We start from the raw sequence: 15,727 nt of genomic DNA on the forward strand, positions 1-15,727 counted from the left end.
CTTAGTTTGAAAATGTGATGCTATCTTTATTTTATTGGATTTTTATTTATTTTGTTGACTAGTTCTTAAGTGCATTTTAATTTGATTTTGGTTACAACAGGGAATGTTGCTGCAGTATATGGCCCAGAGCAGCATATTTCATACCTCTAGACTAAATGATCTCTAAGTTTCCTTGGAATTCTAAGGTTCGATGATCTAACGTTGATATCAAGGGAAACAATGTTAGCAGCATAGCAATCTTTCCACATTGTAGTGAGAAATGCAGAGAAGGAGTAGGCTTCCCTTCCCTTCCCTTCCCTTCCTTTCCCTTCCCTTCCCTTCCCTTTCTTCTAGAATAAAATACAAGCTGTTCAATCTCAGTCCTGGCCTTTAATGCCCTCTATAATCTAGTTCCTACTCCCCTCCTTGCCCTGTACATTTGAGCAAAAACTAAACCATTGTTTGTTCTCAAAATTAAAAAAATCCATCTCCCATCAATCTGTTTGCAAAAGTTATTTCCCAAGTATAGAATGACTTCATTTTCATCTCTGCCTTTCTTTTGAGGCTCAGCTAAAGCACTACTTTCCCTGAGTCCCACAGTTGTTTTGTACTCTCTCCCTCCTCAAATAACCTGTATGTGCTTCTCTCTGTACCTGTTATTTATCCCCCTAGTAGAATGTAAGCAACCTAAAGTCAGGGATTGTTTCTGTTCTTCTCTTGGTATCTTCAGCATTGTGCTTTTCACATAGTAGGCACTTTAATAAATATTGAATTGAATGAATGCAAGAACTTGAATGTCGGTTTGGAAGCTTCCTTAGGTGATTTATTAGAGATTCTAGGAAGTGATTCACAACTCAGCAAGGCGCAGCGGGTTCATTCTGTCCAGCTGCCCCCAAGGAATAAAGCAGTTGAGGCTAAAGGAAATAAGTAGGCCCTGACACTCTACTTTGTGCTTCCCCACTAGCCCCATGGGAGACTTCTCCAATGGCAGCTGGCCCAATGGGTCTCTTCCCAAAGACAAACCTGCCTGTGGCTTTTCTAATGAACACTGTCAAACTACATTTGTAAGTAAGTATCTTTGTTCTGTGAGAAGGAAAAGTGCACTTTTGAGGGGAAGGGACCCAGAAAAGAACAGAACAGAGGCAAATATTAATGTGTGTGTGTATGTGGGTGAGATTAGCTTCCTATTTTAATTAAATATTTTTGCCCATTAAGTGCTAAGCTCAGTTGTTAAAGGAGTACAAGTACTAATTTCACCCTCTAAATTTTGGCACTCTGGAGCACCCCATCTCAGTGATGACTCTAAAAAAAGGGATATGTACCTTCTGAGTTTGATGTGATCAGGAGGCTTCATCTTGGTTTAATCATTTTATTAGAGGAAGCTTACTCTCCAGTAACTGAGGCCCAGGACTGAACTTTTTTTTTTTTTAGAGGCAATCTGGTTTAAGTGACTTACCCAGAGTCACACAGCTTCAGGACTGAACTCTTGTTGTCTCTTCATCCTGAAAGAGAGCATTGCACTTACTTTGTTGTTGTTGTTGGGTTTTTTTTGGTGAGGCAATTGGGGTTAAGTGACTTGCCTAGGATCACATAGCTATTAAGTGTTAAGTGTCTGAGGTCGGATTTGAACTCAGGTCCTCCTGAATCCAGGGCCGGTACTCTATCCACTGTGCCAGCTGGCTGCCCTTCATTGCGCTTACTTTGAAAGTTAATTCTCCGCAGAAAAAGTTTTGCTTTTTATTCCACCTCTTTCCTCATATTTGACAAGAGAAGTTAATAACTATACATAGAGACAAGGAGAAATCATATCAAACCAGGAATCTCAGATGAATAATTCTGGAGAATTTTCTGGGTATTGCTACCACCACCACCACCACTAATATTACTACTGAATTTTAGTAACTGTCTGATTTTAAACCAAGAGATCATTACATTTATGCAAATACAATATTGCTTACAGAGCTAACCATATGTTTATTTGAAGTAGATCTGCAATCTTTAGGGTTTGAAAGCAATTTTTTTAGCAAGGTCTCCCTTCCTTTCCCTTCCTCATATATATCCTCAGTTAAGCTTAAAATTTGTAGAATGAAGATAAATAAATCATTCTTTCATTTGAACTAGTTATGCAAATATACCTTGATGTGACAAATTGATTTTGATATTTACCATGTGAGATGGGGAATTACTTGTTATCTCTGACCCTCATCTTGCAAATATAAAAAAAAACCCCTTTTTTTCTACCACACACAAAATGCATTGGTTTTTTTTGTTTGTTTGTTTTTGTTTTTTTGCAGGGGAATGGGGGTTAAGTGACTTGCCCAGGGTCACACAGCTATTAAGTATCAAGTATCTGAGGCCAGATTTGAACTCAGGTACTCCTAAATCCAGGGCCGGTGCTTTATCCACTGCGCCACCTAGCCACCCCAAAATGTATTTATTAATGTAAATATGAGTTAATGTTACTAATCATAATTCACACAAAGATACAAGCACAATCTTTACTGAGAATATGTTTTGGTATGAAGGAAGATAGAGTGCAATGAAGAGGGAGCTTGGAGAAAATAGAGGCTGGGGACACTGAAGATAATTTCCCCCCCATTTTACAATCTTTGCCTCGATTTATTACAAAATATGAACTGAATTTGCAAATTTCTTAAGAGCAGGAGACCTATCTCTCATTCCTTCCACTTATTGTAACTTGGTGCAATACCCCCTTGCAGACTCTTAAACATATGTTTTCTTAGAAATGAGTTAGTCTTCCTTGCATGATAATGAACTCCTTGGTTCTGGAGGTATTGAAGAAGTGAAATGACCACTCTTGAGGGAATGTAGTAGAAAGGCTACCTATCTATAGTGGGGTGGGAGTGGGGGGTGGATAAGATAACCTCTGAGGTCCCTTTGACTCCAGTAATCTATGCAATAAGCATGTTCCCCATTATTCCCAGTTCTTAGGACAGTGCCTGGAGCATAGTAGGCATTTAATAAATGTTTATTGACTGACCTATTACTTTTACCATTGCATGTGAATGTTACTGAATAAACGTGACTGCTTAGCTGTGACATTTTCTAGTCCAGAATGATTGGGTATCTTCTTCATCCAGGTGTCACCATGCTCATTGTGATAGCTCTCCTCATCCTGGTAACAGTCTTTGGAGCTGCCAGCATTGTATTTTTTTTAAAGATGCAGAAAAAGAATCTATTAGTACCCCCTAATAATGCTTGGTGGAAAATCAACTATGAGGACATCGTCATTTTGCCCCTTAACAAGGTACAATCAGGAATGTGGGTAATTGTTACTATCCATTCATTTGTCACAGTCTAGGGTATTGGATTGGCTCCAAGGCATCTATTGAGTTTTCTAGTTTTAAAATAAGACCCATGTTGACTTACATGCACAAACCCCATTAAATCCCCATGGTGCCCAGTTTTATACCCTGGGCCATATGCTGCCAAGAAAATAAATTGTTCTCAGGGTATGTCTACTTGTTTGCTTTTTCAGGATCATATCCACTCTCTTAGGCCACTTGAGCCACTAGCCATTGTTCATTAGATAACAACTATGATGCAGTAAAATTGACCAGAAGGGGTACCTAACAAGATGGAAAAAAAAAAAGAAATTTAACATGGAAAAAGACCAAGTTCTGCACCAAGAGTTTAAAATACGATTGTAAAAGTACACAATAGAGGAGATCTGGATTGACAGTAGTTTGTGAAAAAGAACTAGCTTCCCTTTATATGTAGTACATCTCTCAGTGCCCAGTAGTATAATGAAAAGCATTATGTTGGACCCTGTACATGCTCCGTAAATATTTGTTGAGCTAAACAGAATTGAAGTTCAATGTGAACTAGTAGTATGATTGATTTGGGACCCATCTTAATCTCTCTCAGTAGCCTTTTAGTGCCTTTGTTATAAGAGGTTATACTTTGCACTGGAAATATCATCCATGAGTACTGTTTAGTACTGAGTGCCACATTTTAAGAGACTAACAAATTGAAGGCAAGTTTAAAAGATAGTGACCAGGATGGTTAAGGGTCTCAAAATTATGTCTTCTCAGGAATAGTTTAAAGAAATTGGAGATGTTTAATCTGGAGAAGAGAAGAAATGATGGTTGACTTAATTTAATTGAAAAACTATCATGTAGAAGAGAGAATAGACATTCTGTGTGGCTGGGGGTGGGGTGGGGGACTGCAGAACTAATATCAACAGATTGAATTGTGATACAAATTTCCTGGAACTTCACTCCAGGGCACCAGGAGTGCATTTACTGGGGGTGGGTGAATGGGAAGAGTCAGTGAGAGGGTGAGAATCATTTTCATGGTGCTGTCCCTATAACTTGCTTCATGGTCCACTACTATGTGTTCCCCAGGGTCCTCTCACAATGATGTTCCTCACCTGGGGTCCCAACCAAACTCTAAGGGATAAGTTTGAACCCCTTTCCCAGCATGACTACACTTGCCATTTAAATTGTCCCTTTGTGCTGCCACAATTTCCTTGTACCCCGTGAATTTCCTCAGACAATAATTCCTAGTTACGGCTCTGTCAATGGACAAAAGCTCATGGAAACAGGTTTTAGCTTAATTTAAGGAAAATATTTTCTAACAACTAGAATGGTCTAAAAATAGAATGGTTTCCTTCATAAAGAGAATAGATTTCTAGTAACTGGGAGAGTTTAAGTAGAAGGTAGATGTAAATAGGTGTCACAGAGTGGACTTTTTGGCACTGAGTAAGAGATTGGGCTAGATGACCTTTGCAGGTTTCTTCCTACCCTGATATCTTTTTTTTTTTTTTTTGTGAGGCAATTGGGGTTAAGTGACTTGCCCAGGGTCACAGAGCTACTAAGTGTCAAGTGTCTGAGGTCGGATTTGAACTTAGGTCCTCCTGACTTCAGGGCTAGTTTTCTATGCACTGTGCCACCTAGCCATACCACCTACCCTGATATCTTATGATTTAAAAAAAAATTTACACAGTGATCATAGGATGAGTAAGGAGATATTGTCTACTGTTAGCTCAGCCATTTGCTGGGTGCTAGAGTTGGTATAGAAAAGTATCACAGTATATTGTGCAGGGCAAACATTTAACATATATACATATACATACACACATGGATGAATATATATGTATATCATATAAATATACACACATAGAACACTCGAGGGTAGGAAGAGGATTGTTATTTTCTTTCTTTCTCTCTCTCCTTCCTTCCTTCCTTCCTTCCTTCCTTCCTTCCTTCCTTCCTTCCTTCCTTCCTTCCTTCCTTCCTTCCTTCCTTCCTTCCTTCCTTCCTTCCTTCCTTCTTCCCTTCCTCCCTCCCTCTCTCTTTCCCTCCCTCCCTTTCTTCCCCCGTTCCTTGCCTTTTTTTGGGGGGGGGTGTCTCTGTGTCCCTTGCTTGGTACTTAGAAGATATTTAACAGAGTCTTGTAGGTTGATTTATTTAAACTTGATATCATCTCACATACACATAGTTCAGGGCAGAGTTTTCCTGGCCCCTAGGGAGCTGGGAAGGGATCTTACTCACTTTGCAAAGTCATTTTACCACCCAGAATCCTTCCTTGCAGCAATCACAGAGGGGCACACCTGTGTCTAGAGGAAATGAAAGCTGTAGCTCAAGCATGATGACTGCAAGCAATCTGCGCTCAGACTTCCAGGACAAGCACGGTGAAGAAGCCTTTTATACCACTGTGGGTCTTTACCAGGTACAGATTTGATAAGTTTGGTCCTGAGTACACTTTTCTCACCCCATCTGTGTTTAGCTTTTGTATTTTGTCATGCTGGAAAGGCATTCCAAATTGTATGGAGCATTGCATGAGCTACATACACCACCTTCTCCCCCAAGTATTATTACCTCTATTTTATAGATGTGAGTCTAGAGGAAGAAAATGAGTGTTGCAAATATTTTATCGACAAAATGGAAGGAAGTATAATTGCCACTGAAGCAGGATTACTGGTGCTTTAATATTGGGTGGTGAACCATGACGGCTTCTATATTGTGAGAATATAACTTCTACCTTGATGAACTGTGTGCCTAACTACTCTTCTCAAACCTTCAGAGGGATGCAAGCGGCTGCTGACAACTGTACTTAGCATATCTTCAGAAGCTCAGGCCTGGTATGGATAACTATCCATAAGGGGAAAATTATAGAGAGAAAAATATATTTTTTTTCCTCAAATTGAGAAAGAACAGGTTAGAAAGTATAATATATTATGCAGAGGAGAAGGAGAGAGGTAGTAGACATATATTTTCATGTGGAAAGTGTCTCAAGATTAGTGTTTCAAGTCAGCATTTTCTTACAGAAAGGGATTTTTTTTTTCAGTTTATTAGAACTCCCAAATATCCATAGCAGTTACTATGCTCTTCATCAAACAAGTCATTTGTCAAGAAAATCCTTCCCACTTAGCTTTCATATAGTCATAGTACTGCTTGTAAAGTATCACTCCTTTGAACGAATTCATTCATTCAACAGCCATTTGTAAATTCCACCTTCCCCTTTGTGTGCTCTCCCTCCCTCCCTTCCCCCTCTCTCTGTCTCTGTCTCTCTGACTCTGTTTCTCTCTGTCTCTGTCTCTCTCTCTGTGTCTCTCTCATAGACATATATATCCACATCTAACAATTTGTCCATCTATCGATATATCTAGTATATTATCTCACATGATTTTTATTATGGGGAAATAGATGGGGGATTGGGATAGGGTCCTTAGGTATTCCTCTTTAAAGAATTATACCCTCTTGCACACAAATTCAATTAGAATAAAATAATAGTTTATTTAGGTGCTACGGAAAGGAAACGGAGAGAGAAATCCTTGGACTTCTCATGGGGAGAAGGCATGGCACAGAGGCGTGGCTCTGAGATACCTATTTCCCCGAGCAGGAGACAGGCAGATCCTTTTATAGAGGTCTGATGGTGGTTCGATGAGGTGATCGTCTGACTGTGGAAAGTCCCCCTATTGGGGGAGGACCATCCCCCACTGGTGGTGACTGGGGGAAGTTGGGTGAGGGGCATGTCTAGATCTCTCAAGCCATCTCTCTGCTCCTCACGCCACAAAGGCAGCAGCCACACCCAATCTTATCTCCCTAGGGGTGGGGGAAACTGGTTGGGTGTGTCTGTCCTTTGGTTTAGTTTCTCAAGGAGAAGGCTCTTTTGATTTACCCCCACAAAACTTCTGGGGTACCCAGCGCCATTCAAATGAGGTACTGAGGCCCATAACAATTTTTATAATAACTCTCTTGGTTGTCTGATTAAGTAGTTGTTAAGATTCAGACTCAGTGCATAGTATCAAAATGTTCTGGGAGTGCTTTGAAAAGTGAAGGTGAGGGGCAGCTAGGTGGCACAGTGGATAGAGCACCAGCCTTGGAGTCAGAAATACCTGAGTTCAAATGCGGCCTCAGACACTTGACACTTAATAGCTGTGTGACCCTGGGCAAGTCACTTAACCCCAATTGCCTCACTAAAAAAAAAAAAAAGTGAAGGTGATTGTGATTCTTAGCTAAGGGTTCTTTGTGTTGTTGGAGAGGGTGCAAACCCATGTGATCCCCCTGCTCTGCTGCACCTATTCTTATTCTATTGCAGTGCTTCCCTCCTATTCCTGGCCTAAGAAAATACCCTTTTCTCTCTCTGATTCCAGGGCAATCATGTTGCCATTCGATACATTGAAAATGAAAATGAATCCTGTTTTAGGAAGCCATCTGTTTTGCAAGAAATACAGCTGGTAAGATGATCTTCTGGTGTTGATATTGATCAAACAATAAACATTTATTAAGCGCCTACTATGTGACGGGAAGAACTTGTAACTTTACTGAAATTCATTCACCAGGAACCACTGCTCATAGAATAATAGAAGCTGAAGTTGGAAGAGATTTAGAGATTATTTCGTCTAGTCCTCTCTCATTTTATACTTCAGTTTGTCAAGGATTTTGGATTTTTGTCAATAGAAGCCCGGAGTGGTGAAGGAACTTATGTAAAATGCCATTAGTTTGTTAGTAGAAGGGTTGAAACATGAACTAGGCCTCTGGCCTCCAAATCCAAGTCTTTCTCCCCTAAATGACACTAATTCAATGCCTTCTTCTCTATCTTTGAATGCCTACTCCTCTCCTTAGTCAAAAGTGCCTCTGGGGGGGCAGCTAGGTGGCGCCGTGGATAGAGCACCGGCCCTGAATTCAGGAGTACCTGAGTTCGGATCTGGCCTCAGACACTTGTCAATTACTAGCTGTGTGACCGTGGGCATGTCACTTGGCCCCCATTGCCCCACCACCACCACCAACAAAAAAACCAAACCAAAAAAACCCACCAAAAACCAAAAGTGCCTCTGGATACTCTTCTCACTTAATGAGGTTTGGAACTGGTGACTGCCTCCTGCCTCACAGGAAAGCCTACAAACAGGGGAAGAAAGAAGCCTTCCTCAGTTATTGGCCAATGTCCCTAGTCCATTGACTATTCTATTCCTATGAGCACAGCCACAACTAGGGTTGGGATGTGGTGCTTTGCTCTCTGTCAGCAGCACTTAGATTCCTCAACAACTCAGGAATAATTGACTTCTACACCTAAATAGTATGTGAGGTCCACATTACAATGATTAGTTAAATTATGAATTAGTTAAATTTAATTATAAATTAATTAATTTAGTTAGTTAACAATTATAAATCAAATGATAATTAGTTAAAATAGGAAGCTATTAGATAGCAAGTTTTTTTCTGCCCACTTCTCCAAAGCCCAACCCTGCCCTAATTCCACCCCCACCCCCACCCCCACCCCACCATACATACAGGGTATCTCTGTCTCTTCTGCAGAGAGTAGTAAACTCACATCTATTTCCTGCCTAAATGAATTGTTTTCTGGAGTATTTAATTCAGTGGCATATTTTGTGTCATTTGTCCCAAGTAGGCTTTGTCATGGAAGCCAAAATTGCTAGTTGCAATTCTGTTATTGGATTTCTAGCCTCTGACCTCCAGTTTTAGACCCTTCTGCCTCACAATATCAATTTTAAGGCTTCTTTCTGGTTTTCTGCTGCTTGTTTGGATACTCCGTTGATTATTATGTATTCTAGAGATTATCTTGCCCAGCTCTCGCATCCTTTTTCCTTTCCTCCCTCCAATTCCAGTATCTATATTAGGCCCCTCTTTATCTTGTGTTTTGCATATATCAAGATTCCACAGTCCTGACTCCTCACCCTACATCAATACCAAAGGTTGTCAGACTTTTCTTGCTCATGGCACAGTATTATCCTTTGCTGCAAGGAATCAGGGCACCCTATAAAACTCATCCACAGGTGTAAGTTTCATATAATTTGTAGCACACCTAGAAGAAATCCATGGCACACTAGCACGATGTGACATGCCCTTTGAGACTCACTGGCCTTAAACAATGATGCTGATCATCAAAAGCAGTGTCAAAGAAAATGGGTGTGAAGTATTACAGGATGTCAAACACGATCAGCTCTTTTCACTGATAATTTACACAGTTCTATCTGTTAAATAAAAATTTTAAAAATTGGCGGCAGCTAGATGGTGCAGTGGATAGAGCACCGGCCCTGGAGTCAGGAGTACCTGAGTTCAAATCTGGCCTCAGACACTTAACACTTACTAGCTGTATGACCCTGGGCAAGTCACTTAACCCCAATTGCCTCACTTAAAAAAAAATTACTGAAACAAGGTAGAAGGGCAAAGGAAGATTTAGAAATGCCTTCAGAGGCAATGGAGTCCATCTCCTGCCTCTAGGCTATATGATTACTGATTAAATACCACACAAATGGGTGACTATTTCTGTTTGGAAGAAGAGGTTTTCATTTTCTTCTTGAATAACCCATGTCAACCAAGAGTAGAAAGAGTACCAAATTTGGAGTAGTGGGACTTGATAGTTAATTTTGCTTCTGAAGTTGCTTAGTAATTGCAGGCAAATCACTTAATCTTTCTTTCTTTTTTCCCCCCACTTAATAGTATTTTATTTTTCTCAATTACATGTAAAGATAGTTTTCAACATTCATTTTTGCAAGATTTTGAGTTCCAAATTTTTCTTCCTCTCTCTCTAACCTCCCCCCTCCCCAAGACAGCAAGTAATCTGATATGGGTTATATAGTACAATCATCTTAAACATATTTCCACATTAGTCATGTCATGAAAGAAAAATCAGAACAAAAGAGAAAAGGCATGAGAAAGAAAAAACAAAAATAAGTGAAAATAGTATGTCTCAATCTGCATTCAGATTCCATAGTTCTTTCTCTGGATGTGGGTAGCATTTTCTATCATGAGTCTTTTGGAATGGTCTTGGATCATTGTATTGCTGAGAAGAGTTAAGGCTATCATAGTTGATCATCACACAATGTTGCTATTCCTATGTATAATGTTCTCCTGGTCCTGCTCACTTTACTCAGCATCAGTTCATGTAAGTCTTTCCAGGTTATTCTGAAGTCACCCTGCTTGTCATTTCTTATAGCACAATAGTATTCCATTACGTTCATATACCACAACTTGTTCAGCCGTTCCCCAATTGATGGACATTCCCTCATTTTCCAATTCTTTGCCACCACAAAAAAAGCTGCTATAAATATTTTTGTTCATATGGGTTCTTTTCTCTTTTTTATGATCTCTTTGGGATAGAGACCTAGTAGTGGTATTCCTGGGTCAAAGGGTATGAACAGTTTTATAACCCTTTGGGCATAGTTCCAAACTGTGTTCTAGAATGGTTGGATCAGTTCATGACTCCACCAACTATGCATTAATTTAACCTATTTTAACGTCCATGTCTTAATCTGCTGTTCTTCAGTTATTTTCAGTCATGTCTGACTATGATCCCATTTGGGGTTTTCTTGGCAAAGATACTGGAGTGGTTTGCCATTTCCTTTTCCAACTCATTTTATAGATGAGGAAACCGAGGCAAACAGGATTAAATGATTTGCCAGGGTGACATAGCATAACTGGTACATGTCTGAGGCTAAATCTGAACTCAGGAAGATGATTCTTCCTAGCTTCAGGCCTGGCACTCTATTCATGGTGCCACCTAGATGCCCCATCTGTAAAATGGGAATAATAATATTCATATTGCCATCTCACATGCTTATTGTAAGGAAAGTGTCTGCTAAGTCAGGTGACGGGTAAATGTGAGTTGTTTTTATTTGTGATTATCATTTTTATTATTGTCTATTCTATATGTCCAATGGAATCTCCTCTGCTGCTACCATTTCTTTGCTTTCAGATGTGTGAGTTGAAGCATGAAAACCTAGTTCCTTTCTTTGGTATTTGCAGCGAGCCACCCAACATCTGTCTTGTTATTCAGTACTGCAGGAAAGGAAGTCTGAAGGTGAGATAATCATGGACCTTCAATGAGGATTAATAGCTTCTAGCAAGGAAGCTTCTCAGGGTCTGGCCAGGTCATTTTAAGGTTTTCTCTCTCGTTCTCTTTGTGTATGTCTGTCTGTCTCTCTTTCCTCTGTCTGTCTCTCTCTGTCTCTGTCTCTCTCTCATTCTCTCTCTGTCTTTTTCTGTCTCTTTTCTCTCTTTCTGATTCTGTCTGTCTTCTTTCTTCCCTCTCTCTTTCCTTCTCTTTTCCCCTCCCTTCCCTTAAAAGGGTGACTGATAGATAAATGCTTTGGACTTTTTTTCTCTTTGTCTTTCTCTGTTTCTGTCTATCTGTCTGTCTCTGTATCATCATCTCTTTCTCTTCCCCTCCCTCTGACTGAATAATAAATTGGAGTTATCTGTTTAGTTGTCTACATGGATCAAGTTAAAAGATTAACTGCCAAGGCCATGATTAATTTCTTTATGTGGAGAAATAGCCTGAATGTGGTTTCATCTTTGGGGGAAGGTATCATAGTCAATTCTTAATTTCCTGTCAAGGCCCATCCTCCAGTCTGTGTATATTATAGGAGTTAGGAAGCATCCTTAAAATAAAAATGACTTAATCTCATTATATGTGGTCATATTATAGCTTTTCCATTCCCCAGAAAAGTTCCTGGTTCCAGATTTAGAATTAAAATAATAGTTCATCTTTATATGGTACTTTATGGTTTACTAAGCACTTTGCTCATAGTAATCCTGTATGTTTGGTAGGGGATGTATTGGTATTTTATAGGTAAGGAAACTGAGGTTCAAAGTGGTCAAATGATATAATCATGTTCATATAGTTAGTTAATCTCAGGTCTCAAAATGAAATTCTGTTCCTTGTAACTCCAAATGTAGTATTTTTTTTGCTCTATGTTACAGGGACTCTGTTAAAAATAAATATCCCCAAAAGCCACATTCTGCTACTTCTGTCTCAGATTTTATATATATGTATATACCTATGTCTATGCATAAGTATATTATGTATGTATATGGATCTATCTAAATGTACAAAGAGATCCGTGTTGGATATATGTCCCAGAATATGACTTTCTACTCTGTTTCCAGACTGAGTCACAGTAGAATGTTGCCTTGAATAATTGTGTTTTTCAGGATGTTCTAAGAAATTCTGACATTGAATTGGATTGGATATTCAAGCTATCTTTTGCCCATGACATAGTCAATGTGAGTATCAGATGGAGCTTTGTGTTTAACAAAGGAGGTAAAGGACATTTATGCCTAAAACATTCTATGCATACAAACACATTTTATAAGGTGGAAAGAAATTTCTTCAGCCTTGGCTTAACAGTGACCGAATGAGTCTTATGCTATATATTTAAAATAACTGTAAGCATGTGCATTCGCATGTAGTGTGGAATTTAAATGTGTGAAATTAAATTTCATTTTGATGAAGGAACTTAGGACAACTAGAAGAATAAATGGTTCTGGAACCTATCCTTCTGCAGGGCTGGTTGACACATCTCTCTGTAATCTCAACCATTTGTCTAATTGCATTGAGATCCAATGCCAATTGTTGAAGAGATGCTCATTTGGAAACTGATTGTATGAGGTTGATAGGCTTCAGTTCAAATCACACTTATCACATATCTTGGTCCCCTTTCCTCATATGCCAAATCTTTTTATTTTATTTATTTATTTATTTATTTTTTAGTGAGGCAATTGGGGTTAAGTGACTTGCCCAGGGTCACACAGCTAGTAAGTGTTAAGTGTCTGAGGTTGGATTTGAACTCAGGTATTCCTGACTCCAGGGCCAGTGCTCTATCCACTGAGCCACCTAGCTGCCCCATATGCCAAATCTTAATGAATATCTTGGGAACTTTTCCTAATCTGACATTTCACCAAAGTCACTAGGGTTCTTTGTTTATAAATTTGTAGGTTGTTAGAACTGGAAGGGACCTTGGTGATCACTTAGGCTAACCTTGTCATTTACAGATGAAAATAAACATGAGACCTAGAGAAGGGGATGTTCTCCTGACTGAAACTTTTTCAGAAAATCTACTATGCTGTTCAAAATGGGAGATATTTTCCAGTAACATTTATTTTTCATTAGATCTGATAGTTCAAACCCAAGAAGGTATTTCTTTTCTTTTCTTCTTCTTCTTTTTGGTTTTGTTTTGTTCTTTTTTTCATGAGGCAATTGGGGTTAAGTGACTTGCCCAAGGTCACACAGCTAGTAAGTGTTAAGTGTCTGAGGCCGGATTTGAACTCAGGTCCTCTTGAATCCAGGGCCGGTGCTCTATCCACTGTACCACCTAGCTGCCCCCAAGAGGTTATTTCTTGAGAGGCTACTGCAAGGCAGTACCATTTCAGCATCATAGAATATGAGAGCCAGACTAAGTACTAATTTGGCATTCCTATGGGAATGGAATCTCCTTAATGGAACCTCCTTTAGAATAGGAATGCCAAATCAGTACTTAGTCTGGCTCTCATATTCTATGATGCTGAAATGGTTATTTCATATCCTGCCTCCATTTACTCCTCATGTCATCTCTCAGGATCACTTTCCTCCTTCAAGTCTCAGCTCAGGGGCTGTCTCCTCCACAAAGGCTTCCTAGATCCCTCCAATTATCACTGCTTGCTCTCTCCTCAAATTACTTTGTCTTTTCTTTCTTTCTTTCTTTCTTTCTTTCTTTCTTTCTTTCTTTCTTTCTTTCTTTCTTTCTTTCTTTCTTTCTTTTGGTTTGTTTGTTTTTGTGGGGCAATGAGGGTTAAGTGACGTCACATGGCTAGTGTCAAGTGTCTAAGGTTAGATTTGAACTCAGGTCCTCTCGAATCCAGGGCCAGTGCTTTATCCATTGCACCACCTAGCTGCCCCCTCTCCTCAAGTTACTTTGTACTGTACTTTGTATTATTTCTCTCAGTAGAATATAAACTCTTTAAGGGCAGGAATTCTTTTGTCTTTTCTTCATATCCTCACCATCTAGCTCTATGCTTTATATAATTAATGTTTATTGAAGAAGTGACTTTTCTTTTTTTCTTTTTTCAAATCTTAATTAATTAATTATTTTAGTTTTCAACATTTGTTTAGATAAGATTTCCAATTTCAAATTTTTCTCCCTCCCTCCCCTCCCTCCCTGCTCCCCTAGACAGCAGGTAATCTGATATAGGTTATATATATACAATAACATCAAACATATTTCTGCATTAGTCATGTTATAAGAGAAGAATCAGAGCAAAAAGGAAAAACCTCAAAAAAGAAAAACAACAGCACCAAAACCAAAAGAAATAGTATGGTCCACTCAGCATCCATATTCCACAGTTCCTTTTTTTTTTTCCTGGATTTGGAGAGCCTTTTCCATCATGAGTCCTTTGGAACTTTCTTGTTCTGTTGGATTGGTGAGAAGAATCTAGTCTATCACAGTTGATCAACACATAATGTTGATGATACTGTACACGATGTTCTCCTGGTTCTGCTCATCTCACTCATCATCAGTTCATGCAAGTCCTTCCAGGTTTCTCTGAAATCTGCATGCTCATCATTTCTTACAGCACAATAGAATTCCATTACATTCATATACCACAACTTGTTTAGCCATTCCCCAATTGATGGGCATGCCCTCAATTTCCAATTCCTTGCCACCACAAAAAGAGCAGCTATAAATATTTTTGTACATGTGGGTCCTTTTCCCTTTTTTATGATCTCTTTGGGAAAAAGACCCAAAAGTGGTATTGCTGGGTCAAAGGGTATGCACAGCTTTATGGCCCTTTGGGCATAATTCCAAATTGTTTTCCAAAATGGTTGGATCAGTTCACAGCTCCACCGACAATGCATTAGTGTTCCAATTTTTCCACACTTTGTCCAACATTTATTATTTTCCTTTTTTGTCATATTAGCCAATCTGATAGGTGTCAGGTGGTACGTCAGAGTTGTTTTAATTTGCATTTCTCTAATCAGTAGTGATTTAGAGCATTTTTTCATATGGCAATAGATAGCTTTGATTTCTTCATCAGAAGACTGCCTGTTCATATCCTTTGACCATTTCTCAATTGGGGAATGACTTAGATTCTTATAAATTTGATTTAGTTCCCTACATATTTTAGAAATGAGACCTTTATCAGAAGTACTGGCCATAAAAATTATTTCCCAGCTTTCTGCATCCCTTCTAATTTTGGATGCATTGCTTCTGTTTGTACAAAACCTTTTAAATTTAATGTAATCAAAATCATCCATTTTGCATAAGAAGTGACTTTTCTAAAGTCACAATATCGGTAATAGAGCAAAGACATGAATCTGAGACTCCTGATTCTTTGTCCCTCTTTCCAGTACATTCTGATGCTCACTGGAAATAGTACCTCAAAGATGTAGCCCATAGAGAAGAAAGAGGTGGCCAGTACTAAATATTCATGACAGTCTAATCATCTTCCTTCCTCCACCACCACTAAGGACATTTTCTTTTCCATTCTACACACACTCAGCA

General features: G+C 39.1%; 1 protein-coding gene across 1 annotated transcript in view; it reads left to right on the forward strand.

The window, feature by feature from the left end:
• The window catches only part of LOC122738351 (guanylate cyclase 2G-like), a 93,450-nt gene that overhangs the window by 29,730 nt on the left and 47,993 nt on the right, over positions 1-15,727 (forward strand). Inside the window, exons 8-13 of the mRNA XM_043980402.1 lie at positions 944-1,047; positions 3,081-3,247; positions 5,536-5,673; positions 7,601-7,684; positions 11,164-11,268; positions 12,402-12,473. Of these exons, the coding sequence (XP_043836337.1) occupies positions 944-1,047; positions 3,081-3,247; positions 5,536-5,673; positions 7,601-7,684; positions 11,164-11,268; positions 12,402-12,473 (670 nt within the window). The remainder of the gene's footprint in view (positions 1-943; positions 1,048-3,080; positions 3,248-5,535; positions 5,674-7,600; positions 7,685-11,163; positions 11,269-12,401; positions 12,474-15,727) is intronic.

This window comes from Dromiciops gliroides, chromosome 2, assembly GCF_019393635.1.
Source record: "Dromiciops gliroides isolate mDroGli1 chromosome 2, mDroGli1.pri, whole genome shotgun sequence".
NCBI classification, from domain to species: Eukaryota; Metazoa; Chordata; class Mammalia; order Microbiotheria; family Microbiotheriidae; genus Dromiciops; species Dromiciops gliroides.